Source organism: Suricata suricatta, chromosome 3 (genome assembly GCF_006229205.1).
Source record: "Suricata suricatta isolate VVHF042 chromosome 3, meerkat_22Aug2017_6uvM2_HiC, whole genome shotgun sequence".
Lineage (NCBI taxonomy): Eukaryota > Metazoa > Chordata > Mammalia > Carnivora > Herpestidae > Suricata > Suricata suricatta.
Genome location: NC_043702.1, coordinates 90,375,322 through 90,402,430, shown reverse-complemented (window position 1 = coordinate 90,402,430; position 27,109 = coordinate 90,375,322). Strand labels below are relative to the sequence as shown.

At 38.3% G+C, this 27,109-nt stretch overlaps 1 protein-coding gene across 1 annotated transcript in view; it reads left to right on the top strand.

Moving 5' to 3' along the window:
• UBXN4 (UBX domain protein 4) overlaps positions 1 to 27,109 on the top strand; it is a 46,818-nt gene that overhangs the window by 16,741 nt on the left and 2,968 nt on the right. Inside the window, exons 6-12 of the mRNA XM_029934650.1 lie at positions 7,784 to 7,877; positions 15,201 to 15,255; positions 16,049 to 16,213; positions 18,406 to 18,533; positions 22,941 to 23,043; positions 25,130 to 25,261; positions 26,766 to 26,965. Coding sequence (XP_029790510.1) covers positions 7,784 to 7,877; positions 15,201 to 15,255; positions 16,049 to 16,213; positions 18,406 to 18,533; positions 22,941 to 23,043; positions 25,130 to 25,261; positions 26,766 to 26,965 — 877 coding nt within the window. The remainder of the gene's footprint in view (positions 1 to 7,783; positions 7,878 to 15,200; positions 15,256 to 16,048; positions 16,214 to 18,405; positions 18,534 to 22,940; positions 23,044 to 25,129; positions 25,262 to 26,765; positions 26,966 to 27,109) is intronic.

Sequence of the window (27,109 nt, the reverse complement as noted above, 5' to 3'; positions counted from 1 at the left end):
AAATTGTTTCATCTGTGCTCCTTACTTCTCTCTTCCTTTTTACTTATTATGTAGAGCAAGTCTTAGGCACTATATCATTTCATTTTTAAAATATGAGTGTTTAAAAGATGAGAACTTAAAAAAATAACTGCAATATGATTTTCTCTTTTGAAACCTAGACAGTTTAACAGTAATTCTTTTTTTACCATTAATGAGGTAATATTTACATTATACTGCTTTTTAGTTTGTTTGGAGTTCAGTATATTGTTACTGATTGTTGAGTCCTTTTTTTTTTCTTCTCCCATTTCATAAATAGATTCCCACTCTCATTTTTTTTTCTATAGCTTACCACAGTATGGATTTTGCTGTCTTCTTTTAAAAAACAAATTTTTTTGAGAGAGGAAAATGAGTCAGGGAGAGCCTGAGGAAGAAAGAGAGAGAATCCCAAGCAGGCTTTACACCTAGTTCAATCCCACCACCACAAAATCATGACTAGAGTTGAAATCAGGAGTCGGATGCTTAACTGTCTGAGCCACCTAGGTGCCCCTATTTTTCAAGTTTTTATTTTAATCACTTGGTGAACTTACGAATGCACTCCTTAATCCCTATGATCTATTTTATCCATCCTTCAACCCACCTCCACTCTGGTAACCATCCATTTGTCCTCTGTAGTTAAGAGTCTGTTTCTTGGTGCATGTTATCTCTTTGAGTTAGTATTTTTGTGTTCTCTGAGTAAATACCCAGGAGCGCATTTGCTGGATCATAGGATGGTTCTATTTTTAATTTTTTTAAGGTTATTTATTTATATTGAGAGAGAGAGAGAGGACATGGGGCAAAGAGAGAGAGAAAGAGAGTGCCAAACAGGCTCTGCACTGACAGTGCAGAGGGCTCGAACTTATGAACCTTGAGATCATGACCTCAGCTGAAACCAGGAATCGGACACTCAACTGAACCACCCAGGCACCTCTATTTTCAACTTTTGAGGAACTTTCCAACTGTCTTCCGCAGTGGCTGCACCAGTTTGCATTCCCACCAACAGTGCAAGAGGCTTTCCCTTTCTCCACATCCTTGCCAACATTTCTTTTTTATTTTGGCCATTCTGACACATCATTGTAGTTTTGATTTGCATTTTCCTGATGATGCATGATGATGGGCATCTTTTCACGTTATCTGTTGGCCATCTGGATAACTTATTTGGAGAAATGTTTGTTCATACGTTCTGCCCATTTTTAATGTGGATTATTCATTTTTGGGGTGTTGAGTTTTATGAGTTCCTTATATATTTTAGTTACTAGTCCTTTATTAGCTAAACCAGATATGTCATATGCAAGTCTTTTATCCCATTTATTTGTTTAATTTTGTTGATTGTTTACTTGGCTGTGCAGAAGCTTTTTATTTAAATGTAGTCCCAATAGTTTCTTTTTGCTTTTGTTTCTTTGGCCTTAGGACACACATCTAGAAAGATATTGTTATAGCTGATTTCAGAGAAACTACTGCCTCTGCTCTCTTATAGGATTTTTCAGGTCTCATATTTGGGTCTTTAATCCATTTTGAGTTTATTTTTGTGTATGGTATAATAAGATTGTCCAGTTTCATTCTTTTGCATGTTAACTGTCCAGTTTTCTGAGTTTTGTTGAAGACACTGTCTTTTTCCCATTGGATATTCTTTCCTACTTTGTTGAAGATATATTGACCATAAAGTTGTGGGTTTATTTCTGAGTTTTCTATTCTGTTTCATTCATTTGTGTGTCTGTGTTTGTGCCAGTACTGTTTTGATTACTACAGCTTTGTAATATTGAAATCCAGAATTGTGATGCCTCCAGCTTTGCTTTTCTTTTTTAAGATTGTTTTGGCAGGTACCTGGGTGGCTCAGTTGGTTAAGTGTCTGGCTTTGGCTCAGGTCATGATCTCATGGTTCGTGGGTTTGGGCCCTTCGTTGGGCTCTGTGCTGACAGCTAGCACAGAGCCTGGAGCCTGCTTCGGATTCTGTGTCTCCCTCTCTCTCTCTGACCCTCCCCTGCTCATGGTGTCTCTCTCGTCTCTCAATAATAAAAAGATTTAAAAAAAAATTTTTTTAAGATTGTTTTGGCTATTTGGGGTCTTTTGTGTTTGCATACAAATTTTAAGATTGTTTCATAGGTTCTGTGGAAAACGCTTTTGGTATTTTGATAAGGACTGCATTAAATATGTTGATTGCTTTGGGTACTGTAGACATTTTAAAAATTGTTCTTCCACTCCATGAGCATGGAATGTCTTTCCATTTCTTTGTGTCCTTTTTAGTTTCTTTCATCAGAGTTGTGTAGTTTTCAGAGTACTGCTCTTTTTTTACCTCTTTGTGTAGGTTTATTCATAGGTGTCTTGTTAGCTTTTGTGTAGTTGTCAATTGGATTGTGTTCTTAATTTCTTTTTCTTCTGCTTCATTTTTGGTGCATAGAAATGCAGCAGTTTTCTGTAAAATGATTTTGTTACCTCAGGCTTCATTGAATTAAGTTATCAGTTCTAGCAGTGTTTTGGTGGAGTGCTCTGGGTTTTCTCTGTATAGTATCATATCATCTGCAAATAGTGGAAGTTGTACTTCTTCCTTACTGATTTGGATGCCTCTGATTTCTTTTTGTTGTCTGATTGCTGTGGCTAGGACTTCCAATACTAAAAAGTGGTAAGAGTGACATCCTCTTCTTACTAACCTTAGGGGAAAAGCTTTTTCCCCATTGAGAATGATGTTTAGCTGGGGTTTTTTCTGTATGGCCTTTATTATATTGAGGTATATGTTCCTTCTAGACCTTCTTTGTTGAAGGTTTTTATTATGAATGGATACTATACTTTGTCACATGCTTTTTCTGTGTCTATTGAAATGATCATATCATTCTTATAGTTACTGATTCGGTAAATCACGATTGATTTGTAAATATTGAACCACCCTTGCAACCCATGAATAAATGTCACTTGATTATGATGAATGATTTCATTTTTTCTTTCTTCTTCTTATTTTTTTTAAAGTAAACTTTATTCCCATGTGGGGCTTGAACTCATGACTCCAAGATCAAGAGTCACATACTCTGCCGACTGAACCAGTGCCCCCTGGTGAATGATGTAGGTGTTTTTTTTTGTTTGTTTTGTTTTTAATGTGTTGTTGAATTCAGTTTGCTAGTATTTTGTTGAGGATATTTGCATCTGTGTTCATCAGAGATAGTGGCCTGTGGTTCTCTTTTTTTGTGTTGTCTTTGTTTTGTTTCGATATGAGGGTAATGCTAGCCTCATAGAATGAATTTGGAAGTTTTCCTTCCTTTTCTAGTTTTTGGAATAGTTTGAGAAGAATAGATATTAACTCTTACTTAAATGTTTGGTAGAATTTGCCTGTTAAGCCATCTGGTTCCGGACTTGTGTTTCTTGGGAATGTTTTGATTACTGATTCAATTTCTTTGCTGGTAATCAGTGTGTTCAAAATTTCTATTTCTTTTTCTGTTGTAGCAGTCTATGTGTTTGGGAATTTATCCATTTCTTCTAGGTGGTCCAATCTGTTGGCATATGGTTTTTTATAATCTCTTAAAATTGTCTATATTTCTGGGGTGTTGGTTGTTATTTCTCTTCTCTTGCTTTGTGATTTTGAGTCCTTTCTCTCTTATTTTTATGTCTCTTTCTTTATTTATTTTGAGAAAGAGTGAGGGAGCATGAGCAGGGGAGGGACAGCAACAGAGGGAGAGAGAGAATCCAAAGCAGGTTCCATGCTGTCCACATAGAGCCTGATGTGGGGCTCAATTCCATGAACCATGAAATCATAACCTGAGCTGAAAACAGGAGTGGATGCTTAACTGACTAGAGACCCAGGCGCCCTGGAATCCTTTCTCTTTTTTTGTTGAGTCTTCCTAGAATTTAATCAGTTTTATTGTTTTTTGTTTTTGTTTTTTCAAAGAACCAGCTCCTGATTTCATTTATCTGATCTCTTGGTATTTTCAGTTTCTATTTCATTTATTTTTCTCATATTATTTCCTATCTACTGGTTTTAGGGTTTTTTTGTTGTTCTTATTCTAGCTCTTTTATGTGTAAGGTTTAGGTTTCAGATTTTTCTTCTTAAGGTAGGACTCTACTGCTATAAATTTCTCTCAGAACTTCATTTGCTGCATCCCAAAGGTTTTGAACTGTTGTATTTTCATTTTTGTTTCCATGCACTTTTTATTTCTCATTTTTATTTCCTGGTCAACCCATTCATTGTTTAGTAGCATATTATTTAACCTTCAGGTATTTGTGTTCTTTCCAGATTTTTTCTTGTAGTTGACTTCTAGTTTCATGTTGTGGTCACACAAGATGCATAGTATGACTTCAGTCGTTCTAAATTTGTTGAGGCGTGCTTTGTAGCCTAATAATGTGATCTTTCTGGAGAGTGTTTCATGTGTACTTGAATGTGTGCCCCGCTGCTTTGGGATTTTAAGTGATACTGTGTATATTCATCAGGAAATATGTTATGCCTAATTATCCAGTTGTCTTTTTAAACCTGAGTTAGAACTTCTAATACATTTTCATTATGTTTGGATTTTTATCAGTTGTTTTAGCTTAATGTTTTTTTAAATCCAGAACTTTTCATTTATTAGTTACCAGTTAAAAATTACTCCTAATATAAGCTGTTCATGCATAAAGTTATGAATGTATATTCTATACTTATAAGTCATTTATAAAATACCAGAGACGGGTGCCTGAGTGGCTCAGTCAATTAAGCGTCCAGCTCTTGTGATCAGCTCAGATCTTGATCTTACAGTGTATGGTTGAGCCCTGCGTCTGGCTCTCTGCTGACAGTGCAGGGCCTGCTTGGGATTCTCTCCCTTCCTCTCTCTACCCCTCCCCAACCTCAAGATAAATAAACATTAAAAAAAAATGCCAAAGACAACTCTGGCATACCATTGAAATCTTACTCTAAATAACACCTATCCATTTTTCGTTTTTAGTCACAGATCCACCTAACTGTACTGTTGTATATCACCTTTCTTTTTTTTTTTCAGCTGTCTACAAGTTAACTTCAAAAGTTTGTTAAATTTTTTTGCTATATTAAAGAAAGGTGACTGTTTACTAAAGAGAGGTGATTAAGGTGCCTGGGTGGCTTAGTCAGTTAAGCTTCTGGCTCCGGTTTTGAGTTCAGGTCATGATCTCACAGTCCGTGAGTTCAAGCCCCCTATCAGTTTCTGCGCTGACAGTGAGGAATGTGCTTGGTATTTTCTGTCTCCCTCTGTCTGCTCCCCACCTCTTCTCATTCTCTCTCTTTCAAAACTAAATAATTTTTTTCAGTGATTAATTTCCTACCGAACACACACTGGATGCTAATGGTTATCACTTACTACCCAAGGGTTGTGTTTAGTAACGTGCCATTAAATATTTAAGAAAAAGCTCTTGGGTGGGCATTGAACCCTTATTTGTAGTATTGGCTAATTTCAAAGATAAAGACTCCTACAATGGCTGTTTTCAGGCTACCTAGGTGATGCCACTGAATGTAGCATGCATATGAATGCATCATCAGCTCTACTTAGTATTTCTCATATCTCCACCATTGCTGTAATAGCTTAAGCACTTATTTCTTTGTGTCATCTTAGTAATAAGCATTTTACTTTAACATAACAACTCAATGAGGTTACTGTCCTCTCATTTTACAGATATGACCCAGATTAATTAACTTTATTAAAGTCAGAACACGGGGCACCTGGGGTGGCTCAGTCGGTTAAGCATCCGACTTCGGCTTAGGTCATGATCTCACAGTTTGTGGGCTCGAGCCTCGCTTCGGGCTCTGTGCTGACAGCTCAGAGCCTGGAGCCTGCTTCGGATTCTGTGTCTCCCTCTCTCTCTCTGCCCCTCCCCTGATCACACTGTCTCTCTCTGTCTCTCAAAAATAAATAAATGGTAAAAAAAAAAAAAAATTAAAGTCAGAACAGGATTTGAATCCAGATTTTGTTGCTCCATAGTCCTTGCTCTTTAAAAGATCAAAAATGTAAAGAAGAAGCAAGTTGGTGGCGAGTTGTAAGGAAGGAAATGGCAGAAGTTCTAAAAGGAAATACTAGACCATAGCTATTCTCTACCCCAAGAGAAAATTCCATTCCTAAAATTCGTAAAAGAATACAGATCTTCCTTGATTTACAATAGGGTTGCAGCCTGATAAACCCTTAATAAGTTTAAAGTAATTATGAGAAATGCATATACTAATCTGAACTACTAAACATTATAGCTTAATCTAGCCTATCTTAAACGTGCTCAGAACACTTATAGTAGCCTACAGTTGGGTACAATCATCTAACACAAAGCCTGTTTTATAATGAAGTCTTGACTCTTTCATGTAATTAAGTTCTGTGGTGAAAGTGAGAACACAATGGTTAGTATGGGTACAGAATGATAGAAGTATCTTAGTTGTCGGGTGATCTTGTGGTTGATTGGAAGCTGCCGCTGTCCTTTGTAATGAGAGAGTGTCTGAGTGCATATTTGTAGCCCAAGAAAAGATCAGAATTGGAAGTATAGTTTCTAGAATGGTGTCACTTCCACACCACCATAAAGTCAAAAAACTATAAGGCCAACAACAGTTAGGTACTAGTGTACTTATCTAGTACTATTGTAGAGACAAACAGATTCTCTAAGTCTGCAGAAGCAGATCCCTTGGGCCATTGTGAGTCTAGAGCAATACCCAGAATCAAACTTTTGCCTCTAGAGTTTCACATGTGTCTGTGGCTACTGTATTGGACAGCATAGATACTGGACAATGATGCTCTAGAGTGAAGCACACCTATGGTCAGTCATGCTTACTCCTCTATTTTTGTTATATCCCCTCCTGCCAGATTAGTTTCTTCATGTTTTGCTTCTGACCCTGACCTTGGTGGCCCTCAACTGCCTTGTTTCCCACTTATATACTATTGTGTATGGAATTAGTAATCTCTCATTTTTAATGTTTTATTTTGAGAGAGAGCGATAGAGCGTGAGCAGGGAAAGGCAGAGAGAGTGGGAGATAATTTTGAGCAGGCTCTGCACTGTCATCACAGAGCTTAACGTGGGGCTTGAACCAATGAACCATGAGATCATGACCTGAGCCAAAATCAAGAATTGGACACAACCAAGTGAGCCATTCAGGCACCCCCCCCTTTCTTTTTTTTTTTTTTTTTTTTAAGTAAACCCAGCACCCAATGTGGGGCTTGAACTCATGACCCTGAGATCAAGAGTTGCATGCTCTAGGAGCACCAGGGTGGCTCAGTCCGTTGAGTATCCAACTTCAGCTCAGGTCATGATTTCACAGCTCGTGAGTTTAAGCCCTGCATCAGGCTCTGTGCTGACAGTCAGAGCCTGAGCCTGCTTCAGGTGCTGTGTCTCCTTCTCAATCCCTCTCCCACTCATGCTGTCTCTCTTAAATATAAATAAACGTTAGAAAGCACCTGGGTGGCTCAGTAGGTTGAGCCTCCGACTTCGGCTCAGGTCAGATCTCACATTCGTGGGTTCGAGCCCCGTGTCAGGCTCTATGCTGACAGCTAGCTCAGAGCCTGGAGCCTGCTTCCGGTTCTGTGTCTTCTTCTCTCTCTGCCTCTCCCCCTCTCATGCTCTGTCTCTCTCTGTATCAAAAATAGATAAAGCATTAAAAAAAAAGATATATTTAAAATAAAAGAGTTGCATACTTTACTGACTGAGCCAGGCAGGTGATAATAAGATCATTTCTTATCTTCTCCAATTCTTAGGGGAAATTTGCAGTGTTTAAGAAGATTATTAACAAATGTAACCCAAAAGTTTATACTTTTTAAAAATCGGCATTAAATGCAATATTTTTCTTATTTCTTTTTATTAAATAATTAAGGAGGAGAGAGTTCAGGCCATGCCAGTCCATCTCAGGAGCCTGGTGGATGTTCAAATCAGAGACCTCCGGAGGACCTCAGTGTCAAAGTGGAAAGGTTTGCTTTTATTTTTGCAAATAGTTATTTTGAAAAGGCAGTGGTTTTCAGTTATTTCATTAATTTGAACAAAAGCTAAAATTTCACAAATGAAGTTTCAGAATCCTGAGTTGAAATTTTTTATTGCCTGACCAACATAATTGTATCCATAAAGACGATATTCTAGAAGTAAAGTTGAGGATCTCTTAAGTCATTAGTCAGCTTTTGGTCTGATCAGCCTCAGAATCTTTTTTACTGGCTTTTGGTACATGTGTGTTTCCATTTGTCACTTCTGCTTTGATCTCTCTGTACCATTGGATAGTAAGTTCCAGTTGGGAAGAACTTCAGCTGTATTTATGACTGTCTACTGAGCATGGGTTCTGCATAAGTGCATGTTTATTAAACATCATGTGTTCTTAGTTGGTCTAATAATCAGATACAGATTTCTGACTTTTTGTGGCTTGTTTTGTATTTTTAATAGTACAGAAATTACCAAATTAGAGTCCTGTATACTATTAATCTTAAGTTACATGAATTAGTGGTAAGTGGATAAAGCAGGAATATTTTTTAATCCTGACCTAAAATCATTTAGAGTTATATGAAAGTTAGAAAATTTCTTAGACTTGACAGTTTCTTGTTCACATAGATGCTACAGGAAAACAAGTTTTAAAATGATTACTAACATTGGGTATTTGGGTTTGGTCATGACTAAGAATCAGCTTCATTTCAGCCAAATCTGGATTCTGCTGGTTCTTTATAGGAGTCCAGGCAGGGTCAGGATCTTGAGGTAAAAAGGATAGATCTGGTCCTAGTGGTCAGAAGTGGTAGAAGGCTCAAATACAGCTGCAGGGAACCAAAGTTCCCAATGGCTCATCTTCTATATTTCTTCTGTTTTGCTAACACCAGGTCTACCACTATGCATCTTTCATTGCACCACCTTGGGGTGATGTGACAGTAAAAAATGAGAAAAGGATTTGGAGACTTGTGGGGAATGAGAAGAAACACAGCAGATAGCCCTTAATTGTAGGGTAGGGACTATTTAGTTGCAGTGTGTAAGGGAAGTCCGTTGTTTCTTAATAGCTTCCATTCTTGTGTAAGAGAGTGTCTGCCCATGTCTGCCAGCGTGGTTCTGCAAACAGGATAAAATACACCATCTCTAATTAAAAAAATAGTTCCTGTATGTATGTACACTGGTGTATATGTGTTTATAGTATAATGAGCCAGATAAAGATAGTTTAAGACCTACAACAAACTGTTTATATTAATATCTTTGAAAGGAGAATTAAGGATTTTTTTTTCTTTGTTGTGAGGTTGCCAAAGTGTCTTCATTGAGCATTTTTACTTTTATAATTAGCTTATCAGCCGGAATGGATCTACAAGTGGAGATCCTACTGAAAAAAAACTTCAAAGCACTCTTGGAGATACATACATTTATGTGTTTTTAAACCATACGCTGTTAGGACCATTATATGAAATGTATGTGGGTTGTAAAAAAATATTAGGGGTACCTCATTTGGTTAAGCATCTGACTTTACCTCAGATCATGATCTCACAGTCCGTGAGTTTGAGGCCTGCATCGGTCTTCTGTGCTGACAACCCAGAACTGGAGCCTGCTTCAGATTCTGTTTGTCTGTGTCTCTCTCTCTCTGCCCCTCCCCAACTCACGCTCTGTTTCTGTCTCTCAAAAATAATAAACATAAAAAAAAAATTTTTAAAGGATACTAATGTTGAAATTGGATGAAATGTTGGCGTACTTTCACTAATGAAACAGTTTTCATTGGGAAGTGACTGCTCTGTTTAAACAGCTTTTGAAAAGTCTAGGTCATATAATTAAAACCATATATGTACTTAAAATTATTGCTGAGATTAATTTATCAGATCAGCTAAACAATAAAGCGTAGGCCCTAATACTTACTGATTCATGCACTGAGGTCCTGTATTCATCTGAGTTATATCCAATTAGGAATTTTGTTTCTTTTATGTCTGATTTGTTGACAACAACTAAAAACAATAGCATATAATACTCCCAAATTACCTCTTACATCATTATTAAACCCTTCAGGGTGCCTTGTCTCCACCATCCCTTGTCATAGACTCTAGTGCTTTTATGCCTTTGACTCACCCATGTTCTGCAGGTTACTGGATTCTGGAACCCTAATGTGCTACTAGTTTCCCTGTCTCACAGAACTGAACTGTGGTGCCTTTTCACAACCCAGGAAAATTGTACACATCAAATACCTGTGGTGTAATCTGATTTTTATAGAATTTTGTAATACTTAGCTCTGTAAAGTAAAATGTATGCATTTATGGTCTAACTTTGCTATTTTAAAATCTAGGTCCTACAAATTAAAAGTTCACCCTTAAAATTTGGCAGGATAGATTAGTAAATGTAGGATTCTCGTTTTCCTCTTAAGCTTAGTCTGTTTTCCGAAACCAAGTTTCTGGAAAGCTAAGTAGTACTTCCCACTAGATCTTGCACTTTTTTCTTATCTGACTTCAAGGAAAAGTAATTTTGTTAGGGAGGAACGTGACTAAACCAAATTGATGTCAACTCAAACTCTCTTCCTGTCGTGTACATATTAAGAGAAAAAATCCATCTCAAACTGTCTTTTTAAGGAAGTAAACTTGACTTTTTAAAAAACAGATTGAGAAGTGCCTGGGTGACTCAGTCAGTTAAACATCCAATATAGACTCAGGTCATGATCTCATGGTTCATGGATTCAAGTCCCGCATCGGGCTCTGTGCTGACAGCTCAGAGCCTGGAGCCTGCTTCAGATTCTGTGTCTCCCCTCTCTCTGCTCCTCTCCCACTCATGTTCTCTCTTCTTCTAAAATAAATTAAAAACAATTTTTAAACAACACAGATTGAGGGACATCTGAGTGGCTCAGTTGGTTGAGCATCTGACTTGAGCTCAGGTCATTATCTTACAGTTTGAGTTCAAGCCTTGCATCTGGCTCATTGCTGTCAGCACAGAGCCTGCTTTGGATCCTCCGTCCCTCCACCCCCAACTCTGCTCTTCCGCAACTTGTGACCTCTGTCTCAAAAATAAACCTTAAAAAAACCAATAGGTTGGGGGCACCTGGGTGGCTCAGTTGGTTAAGCATCTGACTCTCGGTTTCAGCTCAGATCATGAACTTGTAGTTTGTGAGTTCGAGCTCCACATTGGGCTCTGTGCTGACAGTGTGGAGCTGGCTTGGAATTCTGTTCTCCCTTTCTCTTCCCATTTCCTGCTCACTCACTCTCTCTCAAAATACACAAATAAATTAAAAAAAGGGCTGATATTTGAAATCAGGAAATACCAATTTTTCTTCTTAATATTAAAATATGTACAGTGTTTCCAAAGCTAAAAGATGTGAAGTTTTCATCTTTCTTTTAATCTAATATCTACACCCAGTGTGGGACTCAAACTCATGACCCTGAGATCAATAGTCACATATTCTACCGACTGATCTAGCCAGGTGCCCCTGAAATTTGAATCTTTTAGTGACTTACATGAAAAGATAAGTTTTTTTAGTTAAATTTTGCTTATTTTTTAAACATGATTATCTTAAAAAATTGGCATAATTCTCTGGGAAAGGTAATATATAGAACCATCACTTCCAACCAACTTTTTTTTTTTTTTGGTAAAGATTTCAAGCCTCAAAAAGTTAAGAGACTAGTATATAATGACTTTTTTTTTTCCTGATTCATTTGAAAGTTGCGGGCACCATTTCATTTTACCCTAAATACTTGAGTATGTATCTCCTAAGAATAAAAACGTTGGCTGGAGTTTTACAGGCTCTGAGGAGGGGCTCTAGCCTAGGAGTGGGCCTGAGGGTCTGTACCCACTGACTTAAGCCCTTCCCCATCCCTCAGGCCAACAAACATTATTTAGCAATAGATTCCTTGATGCAGGAGTGATGAAATAGTCAGTTTGTCTTTAAGATGCAGTCAGCTTTTCAACTAGTTTAGAACAAAATAACATTTGTTTTTCTTAGAGAATTCTACAAATTATATGTAATTAAAGATACTTTAGACATAATACTATTGTCATACCCAGATTGTGAATTGATACCGTAAGATTCTGATAAGCAATCACATTCAAATTTGCCCAGTTATTTTAATAATGTTCTTTATAACTTTTTTCCATGATACGGGATCCAATCAAGGATTATTTATTGAATTTAGTTTAGTCTCTTTTAATTCAAAGTATTTCCTCTGTTTTGTTTGTATTTGTTTCTATTTTTCATGACTTGGACATTCTTTTTTTTTTTCTAATATAATTTATTGTCAAATTGGTTTCCATTAAAGACCCAATGCTCATCCCAACAAGTGCTCTCCTCAGTGCCCATCACCCACTTTCCCCTCTCCCCCACCCCAAACAACCCTCAGTTTCCATTATTTGAGAGTCTCATGGTTTGCCTCCCTCTCTCTGTTTGTAACTATTTTTTCCCCTTCCCTTCCCCCATGGGTCTTCTATTTAGTTTCTCAAGGTCCACATATGAGTGAAAACATATGGTATCTGTCCTTCTCTGCCTGACTTATTTCACTTAGCATAATACCCTCCAGTTCCATTCCTGTTGCTGCAAATGGCCTGATTTCATTTTTTCTCATTGCAAAGTAGTATTCCATTATTTATATATATATATACACACACACCACAACTCTATGGATAAAGTCTGGTTGATGGACATTTAGGCTCTTTCCATAATTTGGCTATTGTTGAAAGTGCTGTGAAAACATTGAGGTACATGTGCCCCTCTATGCATCAGCACTCCTGTATTCCTTGGGTAAATTCCAAGCAGTGCTATTGCTGAGTCATAGGGGAGTTCTATTGTTAATTTTTTGAGGAACCTCCACACTGTTTTCCAAAGCAGCTGCACCAGTTTGCATTCCCACCAACAGTGCAAGAGAAGAGGGTTCCTGTTTCTCCACATCCTTGCCAGCATCTGTAGTCTCCTGATTTGTTCATTTTAGCTACTCTAAGCAGTATGAGGTGGTATCTCAGTGTGGTTTTGATTTGTATTTTACTGATGATGATTGATGCTGAGCATCGTTTCATGTGTTTGTTGGCCATTTGGATGTCTTCTTTGGAAAAATGTCTTCTGCCCATTCCTTCACTGGATTGTTTTTAGGGTATTGAGTTTGGTGAATTCTTTATATAGATTTTGTGATACTAGCCCTTTATCCGGTATGTCATTTTCAAATATCTTTTCCCATTCCATAGGCTGCCTTTTAGTTTTGTTGATTGTTTCCTTTGCAGTGCAGAAGCTTTTTATCTTGATCAAGTCCCAATGTTCATTTTTGCTCTTGATTCTCTTGCCTTTGGAGATGTGTCAAGTAAGAAATTGCTGAGGTCAAAGAAGTTGTTCCCTGCTTTCTCCTCAGGGGTTTTGATGGTTTCCTGTCTTACAGTCAGATTTTTCTTCTATTTTGAGTTAATTTTTGTGTATAGTGTAAGAAAGTGGTCTAGTTTCATTCTTCTGCATGTTGCTGTTCAGATCTCCCAGCACCACCTGCTGAAGAGACTTTTTTCCATTGCATACTCTTTCCTGCTTTGTCAGAGATTAGTTGGCCATATATTTTTGTGTCCAATGCTGGGTTCCCTATTCTATTCCATTGGTCGATGTATCTGTTTTTGTGAAACTTGGACATTCTTTTAAAGAGTCTAGGATAACTCTTTCTATAATGTCCTTTGACCTAGTCAGTCCCTGTTTGATCATTCTAAGTTTGAGAACATTACTTAGGTAGTGTTTTGTCTTTCTCATTACATCAGGAGGCACCTGATATCAGATGTATGTATTTTTGGTGATATTAAATTTAACTGTTAAGATGATGTCTCTTGGATTTCTTAATTATAAAGATACCCTTTTCCCTAATTAAGTATCTGTGTAGGGTGATTCTTTGAAACAGTGAATATGCTGTTCCTCAGAAACTTTCAAACAGTGATTTTGGCATCTGTTGATTTTTGCTTGAATCAGTTATTTCACTGGTAATTGAAAATGGTGATTTGTTTTTCTAATTTCATCCCTTCTAATTTTTTACCTTACACATTTCTTTGCTAGGATTCTTCTTTAGAGAAGTGCTTTGATCCACCACCTCTTGCTTTCTATCCCCCACTTTTTTTCAATAAACTTACTTATTAGTTACCAAAGAGTGACTACACGCACTAGGGGCCTAATAACGCTTTCTCTATGACTACTTCCTTCCCCAAATAAACACTGTCCTGAACCTAACACCATAGATGAGTTTTGCCTGTTTGTAAACTTCATAGTGGAATCACCACATGTTCTCATTTCTCTCCTTTGGTCAGGCTCTTCTGAGCTGCTGCATGTGACAGTAATGGTACATTCTCATTGCCATTCTGTTGATGGATTTTGAATTGTTTTCATTTTGGAGGCTATTATGAATAGAGCTGCTATATGAACATTCTTATACATGTCTCAGTGGATGTATCTTTTGGGTGTATTTGCAGGAGTGGGAAAGGGTCATAGGTACATGCCAGTTAGTTCTCCAAAGTGGTTGTACCAGTTTATAACCCCTCTCAGCAGTAAGACATTTTATGGATCTTTTTCTTTTTTTACCCCCCCAGTTTTTTACACTTTATTTCTCTTACGAATCCTTCTGGTGCACACATTGCCCTGGAATTGGCTATTGACATCCTCTTCATGCTTGGTTTTCTGTCCTTTAATGTATGTCCCTATCATTCTTTGAGCACTCCCTTGATTTCTGGCACAGGTTGTTCAACTGACCTTTAACAAACATGTATACCTTTGTAACTAAAATCCCTCTGAGAAAATACCATTAATTTGTTAAAATTGAGGTAATTTACATACCACAAAATTTAAAGTGTATAATTCAGTGAGTTATAATGTATTCACTAGGTTGTGCAACCATTACAGTTGCCTGTTTTCATAATTGTTAGTTTTTACTTACAAACTTTTTACATTTGGGAATCAATTTTGGTATTACTAGTTTTTATAAATGCTGGCCTTTGGTGTTTTGCTTTTACTTTTAACAATTTTGTGCTATATTGCTATTTACTTCTATGTAAGGGGGAGAAAGCATTTGTAAGTCATTGATTTATATATTTATTTGGGGATGTATATGTATATTTTCAAATCTGTATTATATCTGGGGGAAGGGGTACTGATTGTTAACTCTAATAGGCTGGCTCTTACGGACTGTTCATAGATTTGTCTTGGGGCCAGAGGCCAGGGAGATGACTTGTTGCTTTGCCTTCAAGGTCTTCTTTGTTTATTACTACATTTCCCCAGTTTTAGTTAAATGAATTTCCCAGATGCATATTATGTTAATATGATGGATCTCTGTTAATGTATTTTTTTTTTAAATTGTTACATACAGACTCACTAAAAAACTTGAAGAAAGGAGAGAAGAGAAAAGGAAAGAGGAGGAACAGGTAAAGTTCATGTACCTAGCATCGGTCTACTCTTCCATTAAGTGAGGGAATGTTTGACTCCCTGCTCAATTTGGCAGACCCAGGACGGTTTCTGGTTAAAGTTTAGTGTTGCAGCACAGTGAAGGGAATTACCTGATTTCTGTAGTAGAATCATAGTGTATACTTGTTTGTGCTTTTGTGGTAAATTGCTAGGGATAAGTTGGATCATCTTTTTTTTCTTTTCAGTGAGTCTTTTACACTAAGAATAGATGGACTTGAACTAAAATTGTTTGACATTGATGCAGATCAAATTCTTATTTCCGTTTTATGAAAAAGAAATTTGTAGATATTTTTCTGAATTTTCCATCTGGTGTTGCTGCATTCTGGTGCACCATTCAGTTTTCCCATCATGTGCACCTAAACCGCATCATCTCTCTGAGGGTTTGATATCAGAAGCTTATCAGTTCTTTATGCCAAATAAAGGACTACATTGGTGTCCTTAGAGGGTAACATAATTCGCCTTACAAACCAAAGATCTGTAACTCTGTTTTTTTCAAATTACCTTACAAATTACATTTAATAACCCTAACAGAACCACTGGCTAAGATTTAAAAATCTTACAGATGTCATTTGTAAACAGACATTTGACCATCAACCCATACTGTTAACAAATTCTTCTAGACCCATATGTTTTATGAAGTTATTTTATTCCTTTAGCTGTGACCTACAACCAGTTTTCCCTGTATATAAAATCATACCTAAGGCAGATTATAAAATTGTCTTTTTGGCTCATATAACTTCCTTTTTAATGCAGAGAGAAATTAAGAAGGAAATTGAGAGGAGAAAAACTGGAAAAGAAATGTTGGATTATAAAAGAAAGCAAGAAGAAGAATTAACAAAAAGAATGTTAGAGGAAAGAAACAGAGAAAAGGCAGAAGATAGGGCAGCACGAGAGCGTATAAAACAGCAGATTGCGTTGGTGAGTAGTAAGTTTCTTTTTAAGGCTTGACTCTAGCACATTTGTGAAATTGTTGTTCCATACACAGTGGTTTTTGGTTTATTACCAGGCTGTGCACACAAAAATAGTAGATTTTAGTGACTCAGAGATTTCCATTTTCAGCTTCCTTTTAATACAGTTACAATTAAAATTGGGATTGGATAAAGAAGATGTGATATGTGTATACAGTGGAATATTATTTAGCCATGAAATTAACGAAATCTTGCTATTGGCAACAACTTAGATGGAGCTAGAGAGTAATAATGCTAAGCAAAATAGGTCAGATATATACCGTATGATTTCGCTTGTGGAATTTAAGAAACAAAGCAAGCAAAGGGCAAAAAAAAGAAAGAAAGAAATCAAGAAGCAGACTCTTAATTATAGAGACAAATTGATAGTTACCACAGGGGAGGTGGGTGGGAAGTGGGTGAAATAGGTGATGGGGATTCAGGAGTGCACCTGTTGGATGAGCACTGAGTAGTTATGGAGTTGTCGAATCACTGTATTGTACACCTGAAAGTAATATAACTATGTTAACTATACTGAAATTAAAAACTGAATAAAAAGATTAAAATTGAGATGATTTTTTTCAAAGTAATTTCTCTCCATGTTATGTTATTTATTTTATCCATTGTCAAAGGTAGTTTTCAAAGATTCCGTAGGGATAGGAGGGTGATCTGGCTGCAACACCTGTCACCTTATAGATCGCTAAGGTTGATTTGGCTGATCTGACCGGCGAGGTGGGTGTCCCCTTCTTCACCACTCCTGAAGTTGTGCCCTTGGTTGAAGAAGACGACCCTCCCTGATAGCAGAGGACCGTTCTTAGGTCAGGGGCAGCTTCGGTCCCCTGCTGGGATCTCCAGACAGGCTCTCAAGATCCACTTACAGGAGAAGCAGATCTCAGTAGGTAGTAGGTAGTGGCGCTGTATGTGGTAGTCTGCCTTTTTAAAAAAATTCCCGGGCACCTGGGTAGCTCATTTGGTTAAGTGGCCAACTTTGGCTCAGGTCACCTGTGAGTTCAAGCCCGTGTTGGGCTCTCTGCTGATAGCTAGTTCAGAGCCTGGAGCCTGCTTCCGATTCTGTGTCTCCCTCTCTCTGCCCCTCCCCTTCCTGCGCTCTATCTCTCTGTCTCTTCGCAAAAATAATAAAACACTTAAAAAAATTTTTTTTAAATACATTTCCCTAGAAAAGAAGCTTAGAGCTGGTTACCTAGTTACAACCATTCCTTTTTGGGGACCTTCAGAAGATTTAGACATATCAAGTAGGAAGTTAGGATGGTTTTGCAGTAACTGCCTTTTTTTTTTTTTTAAATGTTTGTTTTTGAGAGAGAGAGAGTGCAAAGGGGAGGGGCAGAGAGAGGGAGACAGAGAATCTGAAGAGAGGCTCCAGGCTCCAAGCCATCAGCACAGAGCCCGACTTGGGGATTGAACCCACAAACCGTGAGATCATGACCTGAGCTGAAGTTGGACACTTAACCAACTGAGCCACCAGGCGCCCCACAATTGCTTTTAAAATTAAGCAGTTGTAATACATATGAAAGCAATTTCTACCTAAATATTGTTGTTCATTTGTTTATTCAGCAAGTATTTATTATGTACTGTGTGCCTGACCTTTTTCCAGGCTCTGATGTTAGAGTAGTGAACAAAATCAAGTCTTGTTTGTTTAATAAACAATTCTGATCCCTGACAGATCCAGAGTGTTAAAGTTTATAGATAGCTCTAAGGAATCTCATATATATTTGAGTTTGTTAATTGCATTTAGAAATATGTGAATAGGGTGCTGGGGCTTCAGTCAGTTAAATGTCCGACTCTTGATCTCACCTCAGTTCTTGATCTTAGGGTCAGAAGTTCAAGCCCCACTTTGGACTCCATGCTGGGCATGGAGCTTACCTACAAAAAATAGAGGGGTGCCTTGGTGGCTCAGTTAAGTGTCCAACTTCAGCTCAGGTGATTATCTCGCGGTTCATGGGTTTGAGCCACATGTCGGGCTCTGTGCTGACAGCTCAGAGCCTGCTTTGGATTCTCTGTCTCCCTCTCTTTCTCTCTCTCTCTCTCTGCCACCCAACCCCTAGCTCACACTCTGTCTCTCAAAATGTTTTTTAATTAAAAAAATAGAAATGTGAATACATCACTCTAGCAGTGAAAGATAATTAGTGTCTGACACTTGTTTTAAAGGACCGTGCAGAGAGAGCTGCTCGTTTTGCAAAGACAAAAGAAGAAGTAGAAGCTGCTAAAGCTGCTGCTTTGTTGGCCAAACAGGCAGAAATGGAAGTCAAAAGAGAGTCTTCTGCAAGAGAAAGAAGGTACTTTATTTCCTGCTAAAGTATCTGTGTGTACATGGCTTCAGAGGAGAATAGCAATTGTAGGCTGCTTTTTAACAATGAAGTGTGCTGTGGCTGTGGTAAGTGGTTCCATATTAGCCAGTATTGCAGTTGCCTTTAGTATTTATCACTGAACAGGAGTGTACAGTGTAACCAACAGTACTAAAAGAAGTCTCGGGTAACTGGATGGTGTAGTTGGTTAAGCCTCTGGCTCTTGGTTTGGGCTCAAGCATTGATCTCATGGTTCATGAAATTGAACCCTGTGTCGGACTCTACACTGACAGCATAGACTCTGCCTGGGATTCTTTCTCCTCCTCTCTCTCGGCCTCTCCCCCTCTCATCCAGTCTCCCCTTCAAAATAAATAAATACACTGGGGGGAAGAAACCTAAAAGAAGGCTCAAGAAGTCTATTTTCAAAAGATAAAGCATATACATTGAAACAATTATAGTGATTATCTTATTATATATATTAGGATTCTTTAGTTTTGAGAATCTCAGGTCCTATCGATAGGATTAAGCAAAAGAAGGAATCCATTGGCTCTGTAATTGGGATTTCCATTGAAGGGTTTGATTAGGCACAGCTAGATCCAGGGATTTAAAAGATATTTTCTCTTTCTTTCTATAATCTCTTGGAGTTTTTTTCTGTTATTTTTTCTTTTTTCTTTTTAACATTTATTTATTTATTTTATTTTATTTTATTTTATTTTTTTCAGAGACAGAGAAAGATAGAGCACAGGCATGGGCAGAGAGAGAGTGGGAGACACAGAATCTGAAGCAGGGACCAGGCTCTGAGCTGTCAGCACAGAGCCCAAGGCGGGGCTTGAACTCATGAACTGCAAGATCATGACGTGAGACAAAGTCAGATGCTTAACCAACTGAGCCAGCCAGGTGCCCAATCTCTTGGGTTTTTGTTTTTTTTTTTTCTATTTTAGCTTCATTCTCAGAGAAACTTTTATGACAGTGTCAAGAGAAACCCAGGCCTCTTGGCAACTCCAGGATCTCAAGCTTCTGATCCCAGAGAGGAGCAACTCTTTTCTCAAAAAGCCCATGTCATTCACTGAGGAGAATTCTGGTTGGCCCTATTTGGCTGATGTGGCCACCTTCAGATAAATCCCTGTGTCTTCTTATATTGGCTCTGTGGTTGGGAAAGTTGACATGCCCACTTCTGTGTAAGGAGGTGGGGGAAATGTTACTGATAATCATTCCAGAATAAGTGCCAGGTAGCAGGATAAGGCAGTTCCCAAAACAAAAATATGTTATAAGACAAAAATACAGATTTCCAGAACATCCTGGATTTTGGTTAATACATATTTCCTTTTTTGTATTTTCTATATTGGAAAACTAACAAGCATTACCTTTGTAATCTGAAAATGTACTTTTTAAAAATTGTTTTCTAAAAGTAGTAAAATACATGGGCTCCTGGGTGGCTTAGTCAGTTGAGCATCCAACTTCAGCTCAGGTTATGGTCTCACCATTTGTGGGTTCAAGCCCCATGTCAGGCTCTGTGCTGACATCTCAGAGTATAGAGCCTGCTTTGGATTCTGTGTCTTCCTCTCTCTCTGCCCCACCCTTGCTTGTGCTCCCTCTCTCAAAAATAAAGAAATAAACATTAAAAAATAAATAAGGGCACCTGGGTGGCTCAGTCAGTTAAGTGTCCTGACTTTGGCTCAGGTAATGATCTCCCTGTTCCCAAGTTTGAGCCCCGCATCAGGCTCTGAAAGTGTAAGTAAGACTTATACACTGAGAATCAAAAACATTTTTGAAGAATTAGAGCAGACCTAAATACATGGAGGGACATAGATCAGAGGACTTAATATTGTTGAGATGGCAGTACAAAAAGAGCTTGACGAGTGAAAGGCAAAGGGAAGAAACAAATGACAGTACTCCCCAAACTGATCTGCAGGAACCTAAAGTTCATATGGAAATGCAAGGGACCCAGAAAGCCAAAATAATCTGGAAAAAGTACAAAGTTGGAAGATGCAGATTTTTAAATTTTAAAACAAAGCTATAGTAACCAAGACAGTGTGATACTGGCATAAGGATAGATGTATGGATCACTGTATTAGAACTGAATCCCCAAAAATAAACCCATGCATTTATGGTCAACTGATTTTTTAAAATGGTCCCAAGACCATTCAGTGGGGAAAGAATAGACTCTCTAACAAATGGTGCTTGGACACATCCAAAAGAATGAATTGGGACCCTTACCTCACACCATATTAAAAATTAATTTAGAGGGGCGCCTGGGTAGCTCAGTCGGTTAAGCCTCCGACTTCGGCTCAGGTCAGATCTCACGTTTGTGGGTTCGAGCCCCGCGTCAGGCTCTGTGCTAACAGCTAGCTCAGAGCCTGGAGCCTGTTTCGGATGCTGTGTCTCCCTCTCTCTGACCCTCCCTCTCTCATGCTCTGTCTCTTCTGTATCAAAAATAAATAAAGCATTAAAAAAAAATTAATTTAGAGGGGCACCTGGATATCTCAGTCAGTTAGGTGTCCAACTTCAGCTCAGGTCATGGTCTCCTGTTTTGTGAGTTTGAGCCCCACATTGAGCTATCTGGTCTCAGTGCAGAGTCTGCTTTGGATCGCTGTCCCCCTCTATTTCTACCCCTCCCCTACTCGCTCTCTCACTCTCTCAAAAATAAATATTAAAAAAAATTAACTCAGAAAAAAATAATTCATAATGGATCATCTACCTCAGATGTAAAAGTTGTAAGTATAGGGGCACCTGAGTAGCTTGGTGAAGCGTCTTGACTCCTGATTTTGGCTCAGGTCATGATCTCATGGTTTGTGGGATTAAGTCCCATATCAGGCTCTATGCTGATACTGCAGACTCTGCTTGGGATTCTCTCTCTGCCCCTCTCCCCTCCAAAAAATAAATAAACATTTTTTAAAAAGTCATAGGTAGGGGCGCCTGGGTGGCTCAGTCGGTTGGGCCTCCGACTTCAGCTCAGGTCAGATCTCATGTCTGTGGGTTCGAGCCCCGCATCGGTCTCTGTGCTGATGGCTAGCTCAGAGCCTGGAGCCTGCTTCCAATTCTGGGTCTCCTTCTCTCTCTGCCCCTCTCCCTCTCATGCTCTGTCTCTCTGCATCAAAAATAAATTAAAAACATTAAAAAAAATTTTTTTTTAAAGCCATAGGTATAAACTCTTAGGAAAAAATGAGAAGATCTTGTGATCTTGGAGAAAGCCATGATTTTTAGACATGACACCAAAAAGCACTAGCTAGCAGCATAAGAAAGCAGTAGATAAGTTGGACTTCATCAGAATGTAAAACTTTGTGTAAAACTTTGTGACATCATCAAGAACGTGAAAAGATAGCCCCCAGAATTGGAGAAAATATTTGCAATCCATATATCTGATAAGAGACTTGATCTAGAATACAAAAAGAAGTCTTTAAAAACTCAACAATAAAGAGCAAACCACCCTGTTTAAATATGGGAAGAGGATTTGAATAGATATTTCTCCTGAGATGTACAGAAGCTCAGTAAGCCATATAAAAAGATGCTCAACATTATTAATCATTAGGAAATTCAGATTAAAACCACAATGAGATACTGTTTTATATTCTCCAGGATGCCTAAATTTATTTTATGTTTTTAATGTTTATTTGAGAAAGAGGGAGGGAGAAGGATTGAATGGGGAATGAGGGAGGGGCAGAGAGAGAGAGACACAGAATCCAAACAGGCTCCAGATTCTGAGCTGTTAGCACAAAGCCTGACATGGGGCTCGAACCCATGAGCTGTGAGATCGTGACCTGAGCCAAAGTCAGATGCTTAATCAGCTGAGCCACCCAGGCACTCCTGGATGCCTAAATTTAAAGAAACAACAACACATCTTTTGAATATGTGGACACTTTGGAACCTTGCTACACCGCTGTAGTATTATAAATACTTACTATTCATCAGTTAAAAGGAATGAAGTGCTGACACATGCTACAACATGGGTGAACCTTGAGAGAATAATGCTACATGAAAGCCAGTTACCAAAAGTCACACATTCCGTGTTCCATTATAGGAGATGCCTGAAGTAGGCAAATTCCTGGAGACAGAAAGTAGCTCAGTGCTGCTTGCCAAGGGCTAAGTAAAGGAGTAGGGAGTAAATTGCTTATGGGTTTAGTTTCTTTTTGGGGTGATGAGAATGTTTTAGAATTAAATAGTAGTGATGGTTGTCCAACTCTGACTATAATAAAAACCGCTAAATTCTGTGTTTTAAAAGGGTAAGTTTTATGTGAATGATACTTTGGTAAAGCTACTAAAAAGAAGAAATGAAGAGGTCTGGCATAGAGGAGAAAAACCTGTTTCATTTTGTGTATCTTCATTTCTATTTTCTCTTAATGATCTTGTTTGAGAATAATATGAGGTAAAGATACTGATTTTAATTTTATTTTTCCATAGCACTATTGCAAGAATTCAGTTTCGTCTTCCTGATGGTTCTTCCTTTACAAATCAGTTCCCTTCTGATGCTCCGCTAGAAGAAGCAAGGCAGTTTGCTGCCCAGGTAAACTTATGTCTTGTCTTGAGCTGTAATTAAGGTAGATGAGTAGGTTATTAAAATGTGGAGGGGAAAATCTCCAAGTCTGATTTCTAGAGTGTGAGTCAGTCATGGCTTATCCCCACGAGGGAAGCACCAAGCCCCTCTGGGGTGTGTGTGTGAGGGGGAAGTTTTCCATCTTGTGTTAGTGCCATATAGGAAAAGCATACCTGTTCTGTTGCACAGAAGTAGGGATTTGCTTGATACATTGGCTTTGGAAACTTTTCTCACTGCTTTGAACACTCAGCTGGAGGAATGAAAAGCAAATGATTTTCCAGAGGTCTAATCTGAAGAAGTTGTTCCCTGTAAAAAGATGCAATTTTTCTTCCTCTCCATATTTTCTGCAGGTTGCTTTGGGGCTGGCCATTTCCCCACCATGGCCAAGCCTAAAGATCAGTAAGTAATCTTTATTTAGCAACAAGTATCTTCTTCAGAAATTTACTTCTAGAATGTGGCCTCACTCAGAATTTGAATGGATGTGAAATTTTATTTCTTAGAAAATGAGATATGAGTAATTTCAAATTACGGTTGACACTTGAACAGTGTATTATGGGGTGCCAACTAACTGCACAGTCAAATTCACATATAACTTTCAAATCTGCAAAATCTGAACTACTCATAGCCTACTGTTGACTAGAAGCCTTACCAGTAGCAATTGATTAACACATACTTTGTTGTCATTTTGTTTTGTAGTTTTGTTTAGAGAGCAAGAACATGTGAGCAGGGGTGAAGGGTAGAGGGAGAGAGAGAAAATCTTACTCAGGCTCCACGCTTATTGCAGAGCCACATGGGCTTGATCCCATGACCCTGTGATCATGACCTGAGCCAAAGTCAAAGTTGGATGCTCAAGTAACTGAGCCACCCTGGTGCCCCATATTTTGTATCATATGTATTCTATCTATCCTGTGTTCTTAACAATAAAAAAGAAAAGAAAATGTTAAGATCACAAGGAGGAAAACATACATTTACAGTTGTGTATTGTAAAAATTCTTGAATAGATGGGCCCCACACAGTTCCAACCCGTGTTGGCCAAAGTTCAGCTGCAGTTTTTATTCTCTGAGCCCGTATTCAAATGGATTCTAGGCATTGGTTGTCCTTTTGCATCTAGGCTCATCATGTGTCCTACTGTTTGTCTCACGTATTATTTTAAGGTCAAAATTAGGGTTCAGGTCTTTCCCCTAGACCTCCTTTCCCCATTTAGTCTGCTGTCTCATTTACAGATCCTTAAAGGTTACCTAGAAGCTGTCTGCCTTCCTTAACTGGTGAGGTGGGCTGTGCAGTATAAAAAACATTTTTAAGAAGTTTTTTTCCCTTAAGCTTACAATAAAAGCAACCCCCAATAGTTCTTTTATTCTTTTACCTTGGAGCCCCTCTTGGAGCCACCCAAAAGGGAGTGCTCACTCCTGGTCTGAGTCTTAACCACCTCTGTCACAGGTAAGTGAAGAGGAAGCAACATGAGGGAAAAAAATCTTTACATCAGCCCTATTAGAACTTTATCTCAGTACAGTAACCTAATTTTGTATTTTTGCATGACCTCATGTCAGAGTGACAAGGGTGAGAGATATAAAAAAATTACAAAAACAAGAGTGTTAGTCTATTTTTTGGAATCTTCTAGGGGGAGACAAACACTTGTCTTAGATTTTACAGGTACAGGTGACCTTAAATTATGAAGGTGATAGCAGTGCTGCCCAGCGTAGCAGGTTCCTGGATCTGGGAATGTGTGTGTAGCATGGATGGACTACAGACCATTTACTTTTTGAGACAAGGAAGAGGTGAAACTCCTGATGTTCTATATATGAGGAAAGTTCTGGACTATTGCAGATTCTTAATAGGGAATGCTTATAATCCAAATGTATATTGGAGAGAGAGTCATAGAAGTTTGCCGAAGTATAGTGAACACTAATGACAAACTGCAGCAATGTTTAAGAGAGATATGTAATTGTCCATTTTTATTCACTTTATTTAGGTTTTTTTTTGAATGCATATGACTATGTAATACCTTACTTTAAAAGGGCACCTTTGTAACGTTTTAAAACTTACTGTTATGTTACAGACTGTCGGCAACACTTACGGTAATTTTTCACTAGCAACCATGTTTCCCAGGAGGGAATTTACCAAAGAAGATTATAAAAAGAAATTAGTGGATTTGGAACTTGCCCCAAGTGCTTCAGTGGTACTGTTGCCAGTATGTATATACATATATATTTTTTTCTATCTACTCTTGGTCATTTCTTATAATTAGCAGAAGGGAACGTGAAAGGTGTACTATGAGTAATTAAATTCAAATTATCCAAAAATTTGAGGTCAATTTATTGTTTTGTTAACCTGTGCGTTTTTTTATTTTTGAGAAAGAGAAATAGTGCAAATGGGGGAAGAATAGGGCTAGTGAGGCAGTAAGTATTTTAATTTTCAACTTTTTTCTTCATCTGTTTTCATGTATATAAATGACCAGTAGGATAAGAAAACAAATGCAGAGTATCTGCCTAATGTATAGATTTAGTGGCGCTTTTTAAAAAGTTTATTTAGTAATCTCTGCACCCAATATGGAGCCCAAACTCATGGCCCCAAGATTAAGAGCCACACACTCCTCTGAGCAAGCCAGGGGCCCCAGATTTAGTGTCTTTTATTTATGTATGATTTGACTGTTTACCAAGTTTTTTAAAAAAGATTTTATTAAAAAATTTTTTAAAACATTTTTTTATTATTGAGAGACAGAGAAAGAGCATGAGCAGAGGAGAGACAGAGAGAGGGGGAGACACAGAATCTGAAGCAGGCTCCAGGCTCTGAGCTGTCAGCACAGAGCCCGACTCAAGGTTCTAATTCCCAAACTCCTGAGATCATGACCTGAGCTGAAGTCAGACACTTAACCAACTAAGCCACCCAGGCACCCCCAAAAAGATTTTATTTTAACATAAAAATAACAATCTTTAAACATATAAATTCCATTTGATCCTTATAACAGTGTTTTAATCTCTGATGAAGCAGAGGCTCAGAAAGTTCTTTAATTAAAAAAACATGTTTATTTTGAGAGAGTGAGGGAGGGAGAAAGAGGGAGAGAGAATCCCAAGCATGCTCCATGCTGTCAGCACAGAGCTGGAGGTGGGGCTCTATCCCATTAACGGTGAGATCATGACCTGAGGGGAAATCAAGAGTCAGATGCCCAACCACCTGGAGCCACCCAGGCACCCCGAGACTCAGAACATTTAAATGACTTTGCCAAGCCATCCCCTATGTGCCAGAGAAGGAATAAGAGCCTGAGTCTTCAATATTTTGATTAGGATGGTTTTCTTGGTTCTGAACTAGAGCCCCACCCCTAAAACAGCCTTCCTGTAATCAGGATTAATTGTATTCACTGAGGCTTTGGTGAAGCCATTCCCTGTTTTTTAATCGTCAAGGAAGACTTTTCTTACTACAATTGTTATTTAGTTCTCATAAAAATAATTGGTTCAAGAACTCCTTCCAGTTTCAGTGTAGTGATTACTCCCTTAAAAAAACAGAGCTCTTGGAGTTACCAGTAGTTTATATAAAATATACAGCTGAAAAACAGCAGAAGATAGTAATTTTACCTTTTTACAGTAAACTAAAATCAGTAGGGCTTTCCTTTTCCAGATAAAGATTCATCTGGAACCTTGAGTGTGATGTGATGGGGCTCACATAACCTTTATTGAGATTGATTTATTAATCTTTAGGCAGGAAGACCAACTACATCCATGGTACATTCTTCCAGTGGAGACTTTTGGACATTGTTGGGGACAGTCCTTTACCCATTTCTTGCCATCTGGAGATTGATTAGCAACTTCTTATTTAGTAACCCTCCTGCACAGACTTCTGCGAGAACGGCAGCACTGGAACCCTCAAACCTTGCATCATCTAGCAACTCAGAAAAAAGGTATGTACCACCTCACACCAGTCAGAGTGGCTAAAATGAACAAAGCAAGAGACTACAGTTGTTGGAGAGGGTGTGGAGAGACAGGCACCCTCCTACACTGTTGGTGGGAATGTAAACTGGTGCAGCCGCTCTGGAAAACAGTGT